This window comes from Saccopteryx leptura, chromosome 6 (genome assembly GCF_036850995.1).
Source record: "Saccopteryx leptura isolate mSacLep1 chromosome 6, mSacLep1_pri_phased_curated, whole genome shotgun sequence".
NCBI classification, from domain to species: domain Eukaryota; kingdom Metazoa; phylum Chordata; class Mammalia; order Chiroptera; family Emballonuridae; genus Saccopteryx; species Saccopteryx leptura.
In genome coordinates this window covers 11,466,806-11,480,150 of record NC_089508.1, presented here as the reverse complement: position 1 = coordinate 11,480,150, position 13,345 = coordinate 11,466,806, and the positions used below count along the sequence as shown (strand labels likewise).

General features: G+C 61.3%; 1 protein-coding gene across 2 annotated transcripts in view; it reads right to left on the bottom strand.

Moving 5' to 3' along the window:
- ITPK1 (inositol-tetrakisphosphate 1-kinase) overlaps positions 1 to 13,345 on the bottom strand; it is a 164,987-nt gene that overhangs the window by 40,935 nt on the left and 110,707 nt on the right. For both annotated transcript variants that reach the window (XM_066341650.1, XM_066341651.1), the window contains one exon: positions 8,002 to 8,119. In XM_066341650.1, coding sequence (XP_066197747.1) covers positions 8,002 to 8,119 — 118 coding nt within the window. The remainder of the gene's footprint in view (positions 1 to 8,001; positions 8,120 to 13,345) is intronic.

Sequence of the window (13,345 nt, the reverse complement as noted above, 5' to 3'; positions counted from 1 at the left end):
TCTGTCCCTCTATCTGTTTCTGTCACACACACACACACACACACACACACACACACAAAAGGACAGCAGACTTGATCTCCCCATTGTCTTCATGGGCTGATGTGGAGAGAAGCCAAGATATCTACTAAATGAGAAGAAAACAAGTTTTATGAGAACATATGTAATATGACACTGTTTCTATTTAAAAAAAAAACAAAAAACAAAGGTATTTGTGTGAGAAGGTTCTAGAAAGATGGATTCCACACTGTTAGGAACGGCTGCCTCTGGGAAGCAAGATCAAGGCTTAACAGGTTTGAGTCGGCAGCAACCAGGGCCCTGCCTGTTGACGGAGGGGCTTCCGACGGGGTCTGTGCCGCTGGCAGTGGGCGGCCGTGGGGGCCTGCAGGCCCGGCACTCCCGTGGGCTGGGGGGCCGGCTTTCCCAGAAGCCCTGCAAAAGGGGAGGGGACCCCAAACCGATTTGGTGGAAGAGGATAAATACTGCTCTGTTCCACTGATTCTAAGACAGTGGTTGTTGTTTTGTTTTTCATTTTTCCATCACTGAAGTTGAGATGTGTCACAATTGACCGAGTATTTTCTCCCAGAAGAGGGCTGGGGTCACAGAAGCCTCCCCGTGTGGAGGAGGAGCCTCCCTGGGCTGTGCCCACAGCGGGTGCTCGGTCAGCCCCAGCACGGGGTGGCTGACCCCGGGTTCAAAGCAGGGTCCTGCTCTGCAGACCCTCCGCCACCTCCCCCAGCTCGAACGCGGGTCTCTGCCGGCATGGGGGGAAGTGGCCGACACGAGAACAGGGACGGTGCTTCTCCCGCACACCCTCCGCCACCTCCCCGGCTCGAACGCGGGTCTCTGCCGGCACGGCGGGAAGTGGCCGACAGGAGAACAGGGCCGGTGCTTCTCCCGCACACCCTCCGCCACCTCCCCGGCTCGAACGCGGGTCTCTGCTGGCACGGCGGGAAGTGGCCGACAGGAGAACAGGGACGGTGCTTCTCCCCACACCCGAGGTCTGGGGGAGGAACCAGGAGCCCAGCGCCCACCCAGAGGCGCACCGCCCCTCCCCGTCAGCCTAGGGGACCCGTGCCATGCCCATGGCCTTCTGCTCCAGAGTCTGACCCGGCCTGGCCGGGCACCCGGTCCTCCCTCACCCCAGACCGCTGGGAGGGGCACAGTGTCCCCTCAGCTCTGCCCCACAGGTCGGGCAGGCTGACGCTGGTGGAGGCACGGCGGGTGGGTGCCACAGAGCCAACTCCTCAGAAACCCACGCCAGGTGTGAAGACTTCCTAGTGGGCTGACCCCAATCTCCAGCCTCCTACACAACAGCAGGGCTGCAAGCTGGCCCTGACTCGGGAGTGGCAGTCCTTGGAGGGCACACACCCGTCCCCTCTGCCCTCCTGGGCTCTAGGCTCCGCCACCCACCAGCTTCTGCCCCGTGTCTGCCACCCGATCCCCAGGTTCCCAGCAGGACCAGGGAGGGGGAGCCGACAGCTCTAACTCGGGGCTGCACTTGCTGCAGGGAATGGGACCAGACCTTCCACACCCCTCCGCCCACGAGGTGATCACAACCTTGCCTTACAGATGAGCAGACCACTCAGAGACGGCAGTGACTGGCCAGGCCACGGGAGGGGGCTGAGGCGTGAGCCCAGACCGTAAGCACCAAAGCCCTGCTCTTTCCCACTCCGTGTGTGCTGCTGCCCTCAAAAGGAACAGGCAGGATTCGTTTCCTCCGCACCCATTTGGGGCAGAGGCTCCATGAGGGGGTGAAGCAGAGCTGCCAGGGTCAAGGACACCAGGGACTTCTCGGGTCAGTGTCACTGCCTGGACACCAGAGGGCGCCGGGGAGCAGTGCCAGCTGCCAGTGAGGAAGGTACCAGGCGGCTCTGAGAGCATTGTTACCCAGCAGAAGAGCCCCAACTGTATCCGTCATGGCCTCAGCTCCCCCTGCACCCTGCCAGACACAGGAGGACTGGGAGTCGCATTCAGAAACCACTGGCTAACAGCAGAGCCAGAGGTGTGGGTTCAAATCCCAGCTCTGCCCCGGTAGCTCCATGGTCTCAACCAACCTAAGCTCGGTGCACTTCAGTGTCCTCACCGCTCTGGGGTGACAGCAGTGCCTTTCTCCCAGGGTCATCGCGAGAATTCAATCAGCTAAAGTGACTCTCACAGGGCCCAATGGCAGGCTGACAGAGGCTCAGAGAGGAAAGTGGACCTGCAGGGCCACACAAGGCAGAGGACATGGGTGAGCCTGGGCCCCCGGACCCCAAGCCCCTCCCCATCCTCGCCTTGCCTCCCCTCTGCTACCCAAAGCCCTTGGACAGCCGACCCCCATTCCGAATGAAAGGCCCCCCAAATGAACACACCCCTGCCCCCCCAGCAGCCCGCCCCCCTCCGCAGCAGACGCTCTGTGGGGAATTACTTCTCCTGGGCCGTGAGGAATGTTGTTTTCTCTTCACTTGTGTCTAGATTACTCCATTTCAATATCCAGCCTCCAAACAGCCTCCAAGATGAGCCCTGATTAAATTCCCATAAAACCACAGGCAGCACCGCTCCGTCTGTGGTGTGCATGCCCTCCCCAGAGAGGCCTGGCGTCCAGTGGCCATCTGTCACCTCCGGAGCATATGTGTGGGAGGCTCCGGGAAAAGGAGACCGGAAAGTCACCCCGCAGCCGCAGCTGTCAGCAGCTCGGAAGGGCCTCTCGAGCCTTCTGCCTTGTGGTCTCAGACACTTCCCCAGCTGCGGGGACAAACTTGGGTCATCCATCCAATCACAGCCCAGGTGCTCGGATCAAAGTCAGTTCAGGAGCTGGCTACAGCCTGGCCCAGAACCGTGCGGCTCGGGGTAGCAGGGCCAGGCTTTGGTCTTGGGGCTTCCATCTCGAAGTCCCAGGCCCCTGTGACCAAGTGGGTGCCACTGAAGGGAAAAAACCTGCAAATGCGCGTGCACAGCCATCTTGCCCCCTCCTCTCTGCCCCCTGCCGACCCCGGGCAGTGTTTAATTTCTGGGAGGCTCCTGCCCTTGGCTTGAATTGGAGCCAGGTTCAGTGCCATCTGTGCCTCTGGCTGAGGGGGGGCGGTGCAGCCCTGCCAAGATGCTGCGGTCTGTTAGGGAAACCTGAGGCCCAGGTGCTCCGAAGTGACTCAGCCTCCAAACCCGCCGACCTCACGCTGTCCTGAGCTGCTCTGTGCAAGAACTTCCTGCTGAGGTCACAGGTGGGGCCAGCAGGAGGGGGGCTGGTGTTCTAAGTCATTCACCCGTGGGGTTCTGCAGGCAGGAGCCCCGTTCTCAGAGCGTGGCATGGCAGACTGCTAGCTGTCCCCCAAAACTCATTCTCCCCCTTCTTGCAAGGTGACAAAGCTCCTAAATTTTAGCGTTTAAGTTGGGCATATACAGCTGCCCAGAATAAAGACCACATTCCCGCACCGCCTTGCAGCTGTTTGAGACCCATGTTCTGGTCAGTGATGTGTGAAGAGAACATCACAGTGTAGCCTCCAGAACCTTTCCTAAAGAAGACCAGGGCTGCGTCCCTCTGCTTCCTCTCCTTGTCCCCCTCTCCACCCTCACGTCCAGGTCACGGAAGTGACCGCTGGACTTTCAGCACCACCTCGGATCAGGAGGGCCCTACCGCACAGTGAACAGAGAAGCCTGGGTCCCTGCTGTCCCACCCAGTACCCGGTGACCTCCCTGTGGGCTGGTACATGAGAGAGATACTTAGTTCTATCTCGTGTAAGCCACCACAACTTCAGGTCTCTGTTGCTATAACAACTTCATCACTCACTGAACGGACGGGACTGGGGTAGAGACAGGACCTTTGTCTCCAGAGTCGAGATGAGAAGAATGCAGGGAGCACAGGACGGAGATGGCGCCGACCACTCTGGGGCCGCCCCGGTCCTCAGAAAGGCGGGGCCAGGACCTCCGGGCAGCAGGCCTCACCTGTCTCCCAGCTGGTGCTCTGCGTGAAGAAGGCCAGGCTGCCGAGCGTGGGCCCCAGCCTAAGCGCTCTGCCTGTGCCACAGCCCCCGGCCCGCCCCAGCCCAGCCCACCGCAGCGCCGCCTCCTGCCTGGCCCGCCAGCCCTGCGCCGCCCCAGCTCCTGAGGACAGGGGGAGCAGCTCTGGCATGGGGGCTGGAAGTCTCTGCAAAGCCCCTGCTCCCCAACACAAAAGTGGTGTCACTTGGATTGTTGTAATTGTCTGAGGAATGTGAAAGGGTAATGATGGCCGTTTACAGCACGCCTAACAGAGCTGCATGCCTCCAGGAATAGAGGAGTGGGCGGGACAGAGGAGAGCCAGGGATGTGCTTCCCCAAGAAGGTCCTCCTCCGCACAGCAGAGCAGCCTGCCTCTCCTGGGGGGGGGGCAGTCTTCCCCATGAACAGCCCCCCCGGGGGGCAGGAAAGGCCTCTAGGGAGTCCCAGCCTCTGACCGCCGTCCTGGGAGAGTGCCGGGGCGCATGGCGTGCACGACAAGGAAAGCCCAGGGCGCAGCGGCCACGGCCCACCCGCCACACAGCTCCTGCTGCTCTCAAACCATGCCCATCTTTAGGGTTCGGTCCAGAAGTTCTTGCTGGGGCTGGAGGCGGTGTCCACCCAGTGGGCAGCTCCTGAGCGGAGGGCATCTGGCTCTGATTCTCTCCCTGCTGGGAGCCGGTCGCCAGTCCTCAGGCCTGTGGCTGGGGGCAGTCACCCTCACAACCGGCCGGGCAGTGACCATCAGAACCTGTCTCCAGGCTGCGGCCGCGCTGATCTAACATGTCTTCTCATCTCCTCCCTCAGTAGGTCACACGCCTTCAGCGGCGGCCTACAGATGAAGTCCCCCCAGCAGCACGAGGCGGTCCAAGCCCTCCACTCCGACCCTGTGGTCTGCAAGTCCCTCACCAGCACCCACACTTCAGCGCTCTCCCTGCTCAGCTCACACCCCTGCCCTGTGGGAGGCCCAGGCTGTCACTCTCAGCACCTGCTCACCAGGGACAGCCCTGCGCCCTGTGTACCCTGCAGTCTAGCCCCCCACTGGTCCCCAGATTGTGCGTGCGCCAAGCCTGGGCACCAGTGACCCACAGCCCGGCCTGCCTGCCTGTAAAGTCAGGCCTCCAGGGTCCCACCCTGACGCCTCACCCCCTTGCACAGTCAGGGAGCAGCTGCCATTCCCGGTGACCCAATGGGCTGGGCCCGTGCTAAATGCCCGTCAGACATCATCCCAATTGTCCCAACCCCGGAGCCCACTTATTATCTACGTCTTACAAAATATCAGCAGGGACTTGGCCAAGACCACACAGCAGCAAAAGCCCAGATCTGGACACAAGCTCAGTCTGTGTCCTCCAGGCTCAGAGAGTCTTCTTTGAGGCGCTCTCCCTAGTCCCATCGGAACCAGGCCCCGACTAGTGGCCTGTCGAGGACATGAGCCATGGCCGCCGACCTGCACCTCCCCCCAGTCCTCGGGACTTGTCATCGCTGGACAGGATCGCCTGTCCCTTCACACACAGTCGGTGTCCCACACTCACACCTCCGGGGAAGAGCCGGATTTCCTCCCCAGACCCACATCCAGCAGAACATCACTCGATCTGCCTGCTCACCTGGGGACTCTGGGAGGGCCCAGGAATAGAACACAAAGGGAAAGGGCGTTGACGTCGGCACTGACCACTCCAGGTCCAAGGAGGACAGGAGGCTGGCGTGCGGGAAAAGCCTGCCCGCTCCCTGGCCGTCCGGGCCATGCTCTACCCCACCTGATGAGTGCCAGGCAGCAGGGGAAACGGGCTACGAGACCCCTCACACCATGGCCAGCCCAGCACCCAGCTCTGCTGCAGGGCACGCTCCTTAAAGAAGCAGGAAACGCACCAAGTCTCCCAGCCAGGGCCCGTGCTGCACCGGCGCGGGGTGCTTGCTAGACCCAGGGTCCTCTGGCCATGGACACGGAAGTCCAGCTCGGGGGTCAGGAGCTAGGGAGCCTGGTCAGAGACCTGGCTGACCGCTGGCTCTGCTAGTTACAGGCTGTGTGATGTCGGTGTGTCTGCTAACCTCTCCGAGCCTCCGGTACTTACATGTAAAATCAGAGAGAAGATGTGCCCTCCACACGAGCACAGGGAGAAAGAATGTAAGGAGAAGGCTCAACCCAACACCAGGCCTGGCACAGGCCCAGGAGACGCCGCTGTCATCACTCCCGTGAGGGTCCTGTGAGGCACACCACCCACCGGTCCCTCCTTCACATCAACAATGCCTGGGGCCAAGCCGCCACCCAGGTCGGGGCTCCAGGCAGCGCGTGCGGACCACGCTCACGGCCTGGATGGGGCTGCCTCTCCTACCCCTACGGTGGAGCCCCACGAAGTCCCCGGGTGCAGGCAAAGCACACCCACTTAAAATGAAACAAGAGCCCTCGGCAGAGAATTCTTGGACCCGGCAAAGAGGACGAGGGGTTTACTGTTCACATGAATCTTTCCAAAATGCATAAACAAACACCTCAGAAAGGCCTTGACTCCTCTGGAGCTGCCCTGCCTGGGAGGCGGAGGGGGAGGGGACAGGGGAGGGGGCCCCCAGGGGCAGGAGGCTGCAGCTGGCAGCAGAAACCCCTGCCGCGAACAGGGAGGCTCCTGCCGGGAGGACACGGAGTTCCTGCGAGGTCTAGCCGCCGCATCACATCTCTCTGTGTGTTTGATAAAAGGCCCTTTAATTTCTGTTTGTCTCCTTCGCCTCGTTACATAACTGCCTCGCCGCCAGCCACTGAGCTCCTCTACACACACTCCTCTCTGCGCTGTGCTAGGGGACACTTCATCGCCACTCCGTGGCTTCAAAGCAACTAAACAAAACTGTGCTGAAGTGGTTGGAGCCACTCTCCCAAAGAGCACCGGGCTTTCCCTTCCCAGCTGTGCTGGTCAGGGTGGGGGGAGGGGGGAGGGGGAGAGGGGAGGGGGAGGGGGATGGGGAGAGGGGAGGGGGGAGGGGAGGAGGAGAGGGGAGGGGGAGAGGGGAGGGGGAGGGGAGGGGAGGGAGGGGAGAGGGGAGGGAGAGAGGGGAGGGGGAGGGGAGGAGGGGGAGGGGAGAGGGGAGGGGGAGAGGGGAGGGGGAGAGGGGAGGGGGAGGGGAGGAGGGGGAGGGGAGGGGGAGAGGGGAGGGGGAGAGGGGAGGGGGAGAGGGGAGGGGGAGGGGAGGGGAGGGAGGGGAGAGGGGAGGGAGAGAGGGGAGGGGGAGGGGAGGAGGGGGAGGGGAGAGGGGAGGGGGAGAGGGGAGGGGAGGAGGAGAGGGGAGGGGGAGAGGGGAGGGGGAGGGGGAGGGGGAGGGGAGGGGAGGGAGGGGGAGAGGGGAGGGGGAGGGGGATGGGGAGAGGGGAGGGGGATGGGGAGAGGGGAGGAGGAGAGGGGAGGGGGAGGGGGGAGGGGGAGAGGGGAGGGGGAGGGGAGAGGGGAGGGAGAGGGGAGGGGAGGGAGGGGAGAGGGGAGGGGGAGAGGGGAGGGGGAGAGTGGAGAGGGGAGGGGGAGGGGAGGGGAGGGAGGGGGAGAGTGGAGAGGGGAGGGGGAGAGGGGAGGAGGAGGGGGAGAGGGGAGGGGGAGGGGGATGGGGAGAGGGGAGGGGGAGGGGAGGGGGGGGAGGGGGAGAGGGGAGGGGGAGAGGGGGAGAGTGGAGGGGGGAGGGGGAGAGTGGAGAGGGGAGGGGGAGAGGGGAGGGAGGGGGAGGGGAAGGGGGAGGGAGAAAGGGGAGGGGGAGGGGAGGGAGGAGGAGGGCAAGGGGGAGGGGGAGGGGGAGAGGGGAGGGGGAGGGGGAGAAGGGAGGGAGGGGGAGGGGGAGGGGGAGAGGGGAAGGGAAGGGGGAGAGGGAAGGGAGGGGGAGGGGAGGGGGAGGGAAAGGAGGGGGAGGGGAAGGGGGAGGGGGAGGGGGCCCTCCCTAGCATGTGTGGTCCCTGGAACTCGACTGCTTTGGTCCCAAAGTGCTTAAAGACATCAAAGTGCCCCCCTGCCCCATGCAATGACTGCCTTACGACTACAGAGGTGGGCCACCTGCCACGCGTGCAGAGCCACAGTGCCCGTACCTTTCATGTAGGCCTCAATCTTCCGGATGAGCTCGTAGGACTTGGAGCGGTCGAGCAGGGTCCTGATGGCAGGAAGGGGGTCCAGGACAATGGTCTCAGGGTGGGCGTCGATGTATTCCTGAAAGGAGAACACACACCTTCCGGTTAGAGAGGGGAAGCTGATGCTGAAAGGCAGGTGACAGCAAGACTTCATCCTATACAACCCCCCCCACATCCATCCCTGTCTTCCCACTCCCCCCACCAGCCCTCACTTCTGTCTGGGGCCTCCACCTGTCAGTCCCACAGATCACATGACTTTGGTTTGACCAATCCAGGCATTCTGCCACCCTGGGCCACTGGCTCAGGAGAGGACGTGACCCGAGTCCGTCCAATCAGAGGCACGCTCAGAGCTGAGAATTCTGGGAAAGGAAGCTCTCCTCCCTGAGAAGAGGAAGTGGAGAAAGTGGCAGCTGGGAGCAGTCACCTTGGGGTCTGAAGGAGGCCTGATGACATCAAAATTCAAAGTGGAGCCCAAACTGAGAAAATGGAGCCGAGAACGGCAGAGCAACAGGGTGCTGCTGGTCAGCTCGCCTGACCCCTGGATCGAGCCTCACCTGAAGCCTCACCGTCCGTGAGTGGCCCAGCACCCTGCACTGACAAGGGCTCTGAGACAGGGCAGGGGCACGAAACGCCAGCCTGTGGTAGAAGGCCTGGGGGAGGCAGGCCTGCCAATGAGGCACTGGCCGTGGGCGACCCCCTGGCCCTCAGTGCTCACTCCAGTGAGTGTTTCTCTAACCTATGAGCTTCATGGCAGATCATGCAACTGTGAGAGGAACCGTGACAAAACTGCTCTCTGAGGAAGCTGCGATCTTCCCGGGGACAGAACAGCAGCGCACACGAGGAACCAGAAACTACCATCTATAACGGGACTCAACAAAAGACAGAGCAGAATGTCTCTAGGAAAAGAGCCCGGGGACCCTGGCCCTGCCACCCGTCACCTTCGGGACCACAGGAGACCGCAGGAGCCCCGGGACCGCGGGAGCCCCGGGCCACATTCGTGGGCTAGCACGCGCCTGTCAGGCAGACACACACAGAACACGAGACCATCCCTCTGGCTCTGAAGCCCAACAAGTCTAAGGATAGAAACGTGGAATGCTGGAGTAACAAGAGAAGGGCACCGAGGGAAGACTGGGTGTGAGGCCAGCCGCTCAGCAGTTGTCGTTACCGTGGGCCGAAACGTGTCCCCACCCCTACCCCCAACAGGTTTGTTCAAATCCTAAACCCCAGTCCCTGTGAATGTGACCTTATTTGGAAACAGTGTCTTTCGATATGTAATCAAATGAAGATGAGTGCATAGTGGATTCGGATGGGTCCCGATCCATGGACTGGTGTCCTTAGACAAGGAAAACGGGGACCCGGAGACACAGGGAGGAGGCCCTGCGAAGACCCCGGTGAACGTCACGCAGCTGCGAGGCAAGGACAGGCAGGGGCCCCTGGCCACCCGCAGCCAGGAGACGGGTGCAGAGCAGGGGCTCCGAGTGCCCCGGAAGGAGCCGACCCCGCCGACGCCCTGCCCGTGAGGGTCAGCTCCCTCACTTCAAGGCGCTCGGTTCGTAGCTCTCTGTAATGGCCGCCCCAAGGAATGAAGAGAGCCCTGAATCCACCCGCCCCCCCGCCCCGTCTACAGGATGGGCCTGTGAGGTCAGCGAAGGCAAGGGGCAAGAGCCATAATGCTCCCTCTCTGGTAAACCTTATCAGCAAAGAGAAGGCTCCATTTAGAATTACTCTTCTTTTCAGTGACCCAATTTTGGTTGCTAGTAATCATTTTTAAAAAGCTCTCAAACACAAAAGCCAGAGATTCGTATCTACTTCTCTGAAATCTGCTCCCCACTGTCTCATACCAGAGGATCTGGTTATGGGCTCATTTGTGTTTTTTTCTCCAAATGTTTAAAAAAGGCCTCTGTCCCTAAGGGGTAGCCAGCACACACGTTTGGGGAGGCCTCTTCCCATCCCCACAGCAACGGGCCCCGCGGGCCCACGCACTCTCACCCGCAGACGTCCTGTGGGTGTACGTGCAGGACAGCGGCCCCCTCCACGCCCCCCATCCCTCCCCCCGGGAGACGGCCTGCCGGCGTGTCAGCTCAGCCCCTGGCCCACTGCCCTGCACTGACAGAATCAGCCAGCGGCCGATGCAGGCGAACCCCATGTGCCACCCGAGGGCACATGGGGACAAGCCGAGAGGTGTCCTTAAGGAAGGTTTATCAGGTCAAGGGGCCGGGCCCGGTTCCTCTGGTCCACAGCACGGCCTCGCCGGAGTGCGGCTCACCGGGGTGCCTGCGCCTCCACACCGCGGCTCCCCGCGGGCAGCTACCCTCCGGCACCTACCTGCTGGCACCATTCCTTCATCAGATCCCGCTCCTTTGAACCGGGTCTACACCAAGATGTACGGGTGCGTACGAGATCACATTAATGTCCCCATGTTGAAAGGCCAGCCACTCAGCAAACTTCACATCGACAGCACTCGGGTGTCGTGTGGCGTGCGGCAGGCGGGTGGGTGAGCACAAGCCCTCCGGCCTTCGCTCTGCTGCCCCACAGGGCCGGCCGACGAGGCCGTGCTCTGGGCTGTGAACTACAAGCACTGAGCTGGAAGCAGCCTGCTGCAGTGGGAGGGGAAGGGACCAGAAATCAGGAAAACCAGGCTCCTACCAGAGTCACCTCCTGGTGTCACTGTCGGCAAGCCACTTGGTTTATCTGGGTCTCAGTTTTCTCATCCCTGACTTGAATCTGAACTGGAGAAAAGGGAGGACCAGTGTTCACCAGGGCAAACTTCACGACCACCCACGGGGGCTGTTCTGTGTGGAAAGGACAGACAGCCACTTGCCAGAGGCATCGCAGGTGCCAGCAGGGACACACACACCCCGCTGCCTCCCTTCAGAAAGGAGGCGGGAGCAGAGACGCTCACTTCGATGAGCTGGCCCAGCTCTCCCCAACAACTGAGTCAGATAAGACACAGCCCTCACACTGCCGCCCCCTCAACCCCCCCCCCCCGCCCCCGGTCCCAAGAAGAGCAACCATGCAATTACTGGTTCTGGTTCCACTTTTATGCATTAGGGCAGTGACCTCTAAAGAGGGAACTCAGAATCATTAAGACAGGAATTTAAGTCAAACCCAAGAGGGGAAGAAAGCAGAAGAAAAAGGGCAAGTATCTGACAAGCAGGCGCCAACAAGCTTTTGACCCAGGATGAAAGCGTCGGCATTAATAGAGGAGTCATTCCTGAACTTGATCTCTTTCGGGACAAGGACAGGGTGGGCAAAGAAAGAGCTTTTCCAATCACCCCACTATCCACAAGTGGATTTTGTTCCAAGCTTTCCAGCTTATCTATTGTATCCGAGGCCTCATGCATTTTTCACAAGTCTCTTAGGATTACCAAACAAATTGCTGGAAGGGTGAGCGCCCTGGACCATTTTTTCACCGCGCAGAGGGGAAGAGGCCCAAACTGTCCCCATGGCAAACGGTAAACACATGTTCCCTCGAGGGCCGGCCCCAGAACACCTAGGAAGGGACCCCGGAGGCTCTGGAGGGGCAGCCGGCCTAAGCAGACTGAAAAGGGTTCGGGAAAGCAGAAATACACAGCCTTGGGTCAGCAGGGCCAGGAGGAGGTCTAGAGAATGCAGACTTTGTTGAGGGGCAAAGGGGCAGCAACCAGCCAGATGCCCCCACAGCCCAAGCCCGTTGGACACCATAGGATAATGGAGCCAAGAGGTGCCCCCGTCTCTCTGCGGTGCTGGAGCGGCGAGGTTTCCCCGCTGAGACTCGGAGCCAAGGCAGAGGGCTGGGCGAGCATCAGACACTGTTTCCTCTGCAGTTCCATTTATGGCCAGGCAGCGAGCAGGGGCTGAGATGCAAGGATTGCTCTCATCTAATAGGAGAATGCAGGCAAAACTCCTAAGTTCAAATCCTGCCTCTATGTCTGTGAGAAAGAAACTGCAGCTCACCTCTGAGTTTGTGTCCCTGTAGAGAAAACGTGTCTTTTGAGCAAAAATTCCCTCAGGGAGGTGCGGTGGGCAACAAGGAGATCACGAATAGGAAAGGGTTCTCGTGATTCTGTAACACGTGGACTCGCGGGGCCAAACCTGGCCCAAGGCCTCTGAGCTCATCCTGCCGGGCGTGGGCAGCAGACACGAGGCGCACGCCAGCTCAGCACCTGGGAGGGCGGCTGGGCGGTCGGGCCGGGCCCAGGGCACGAGGCCCACCCCATGGCAGCGCCCCTCTGCAGACAGCCCAGGGCCTGACAAGTCCCCGGTGCCGGCTGCAGCCAGCCAGCCTGCTCCGTACTCAGAAGGAGAGGTGCCCACCCACAGGTCCTCACCCTCGAGTCTCGGAGGTAACACTCACGGAGCAACTCTGAAGCGAGCACCACAGTGACAGCGAGCACCACAGTGACAGCGAGCCCGAGGCTGCTGTTGGAGAAACTTCTCACTCTCCAGGAGGGGGGGGGGCAGGGAACAGCACAGCAGCTGCTGGAAAGGAGTCAGGTGCAGGGCTGGGCGAGCTAGCCGGCACTCTACATGCTCACACCAGGCTGGAGGGAGAGGAGGGGGGCTTCCTCAGAGGGGAATCCCAGCACTGGAGAGGAGTCAGGAAGGTCCTGCTGGTCGGGAGCAGTGGGGGAGGCTCGGCTGGAAGCCACTCACGGAGCAGGGACCTGAGACCATCCAGTTTGTTGGGGAAAGCCCGTTGTCTGCTTTGATAACCAGCCTTCTTCCTTCTAGCTCCCTTGTCCCTGGGAAGAGGACAGCATGGGAGAGGACAGCCGCTCTGCAGGAAGAGGACGGCATGGGAGAGGACAGCCGCTCTGCAGGAAGAGGACGGCATGGGAGAGGACAGCCACCCTGGGAAGAGGACGGCATGGGAGAGGACAGCCGCTCTGCAGGAAGAGGACGGCATGGGAGAGGACAGCCACCCTGGGAAGAGGACAGCATGGGAGAGGACAGCCGCTCTGCAGGGAGCTATGGCTCCCTTGTCTGCCACCCTGGGAAGGGGACAGCCGCTCTGCAGAAAGAGGACAGCATGGGAGAGGCCAGTCGCTCTGCAGGAAGAGGACAGCATGGGAGAGGACAGCCGCCCTGCAGGAAGAGGACAGCATGGGAGAGGACAGCCACCCTGGGCAGAGGACAGCATGGGAGAGGACAGCCGCTCTGCAGGGAGCTTTGAGCGCCTCTGAGAACAGGACTGCCCACTGCTCGGCCTGGTGCTACGGACTCGTCTGTCTGGTTTGCAAAAGGTCTTCAAGCTGCTCGTGTATGACATGTACCATTTCTTTATGTCTATGTTATACTTCAATTTAAAAAAAAAGCAAGCTCT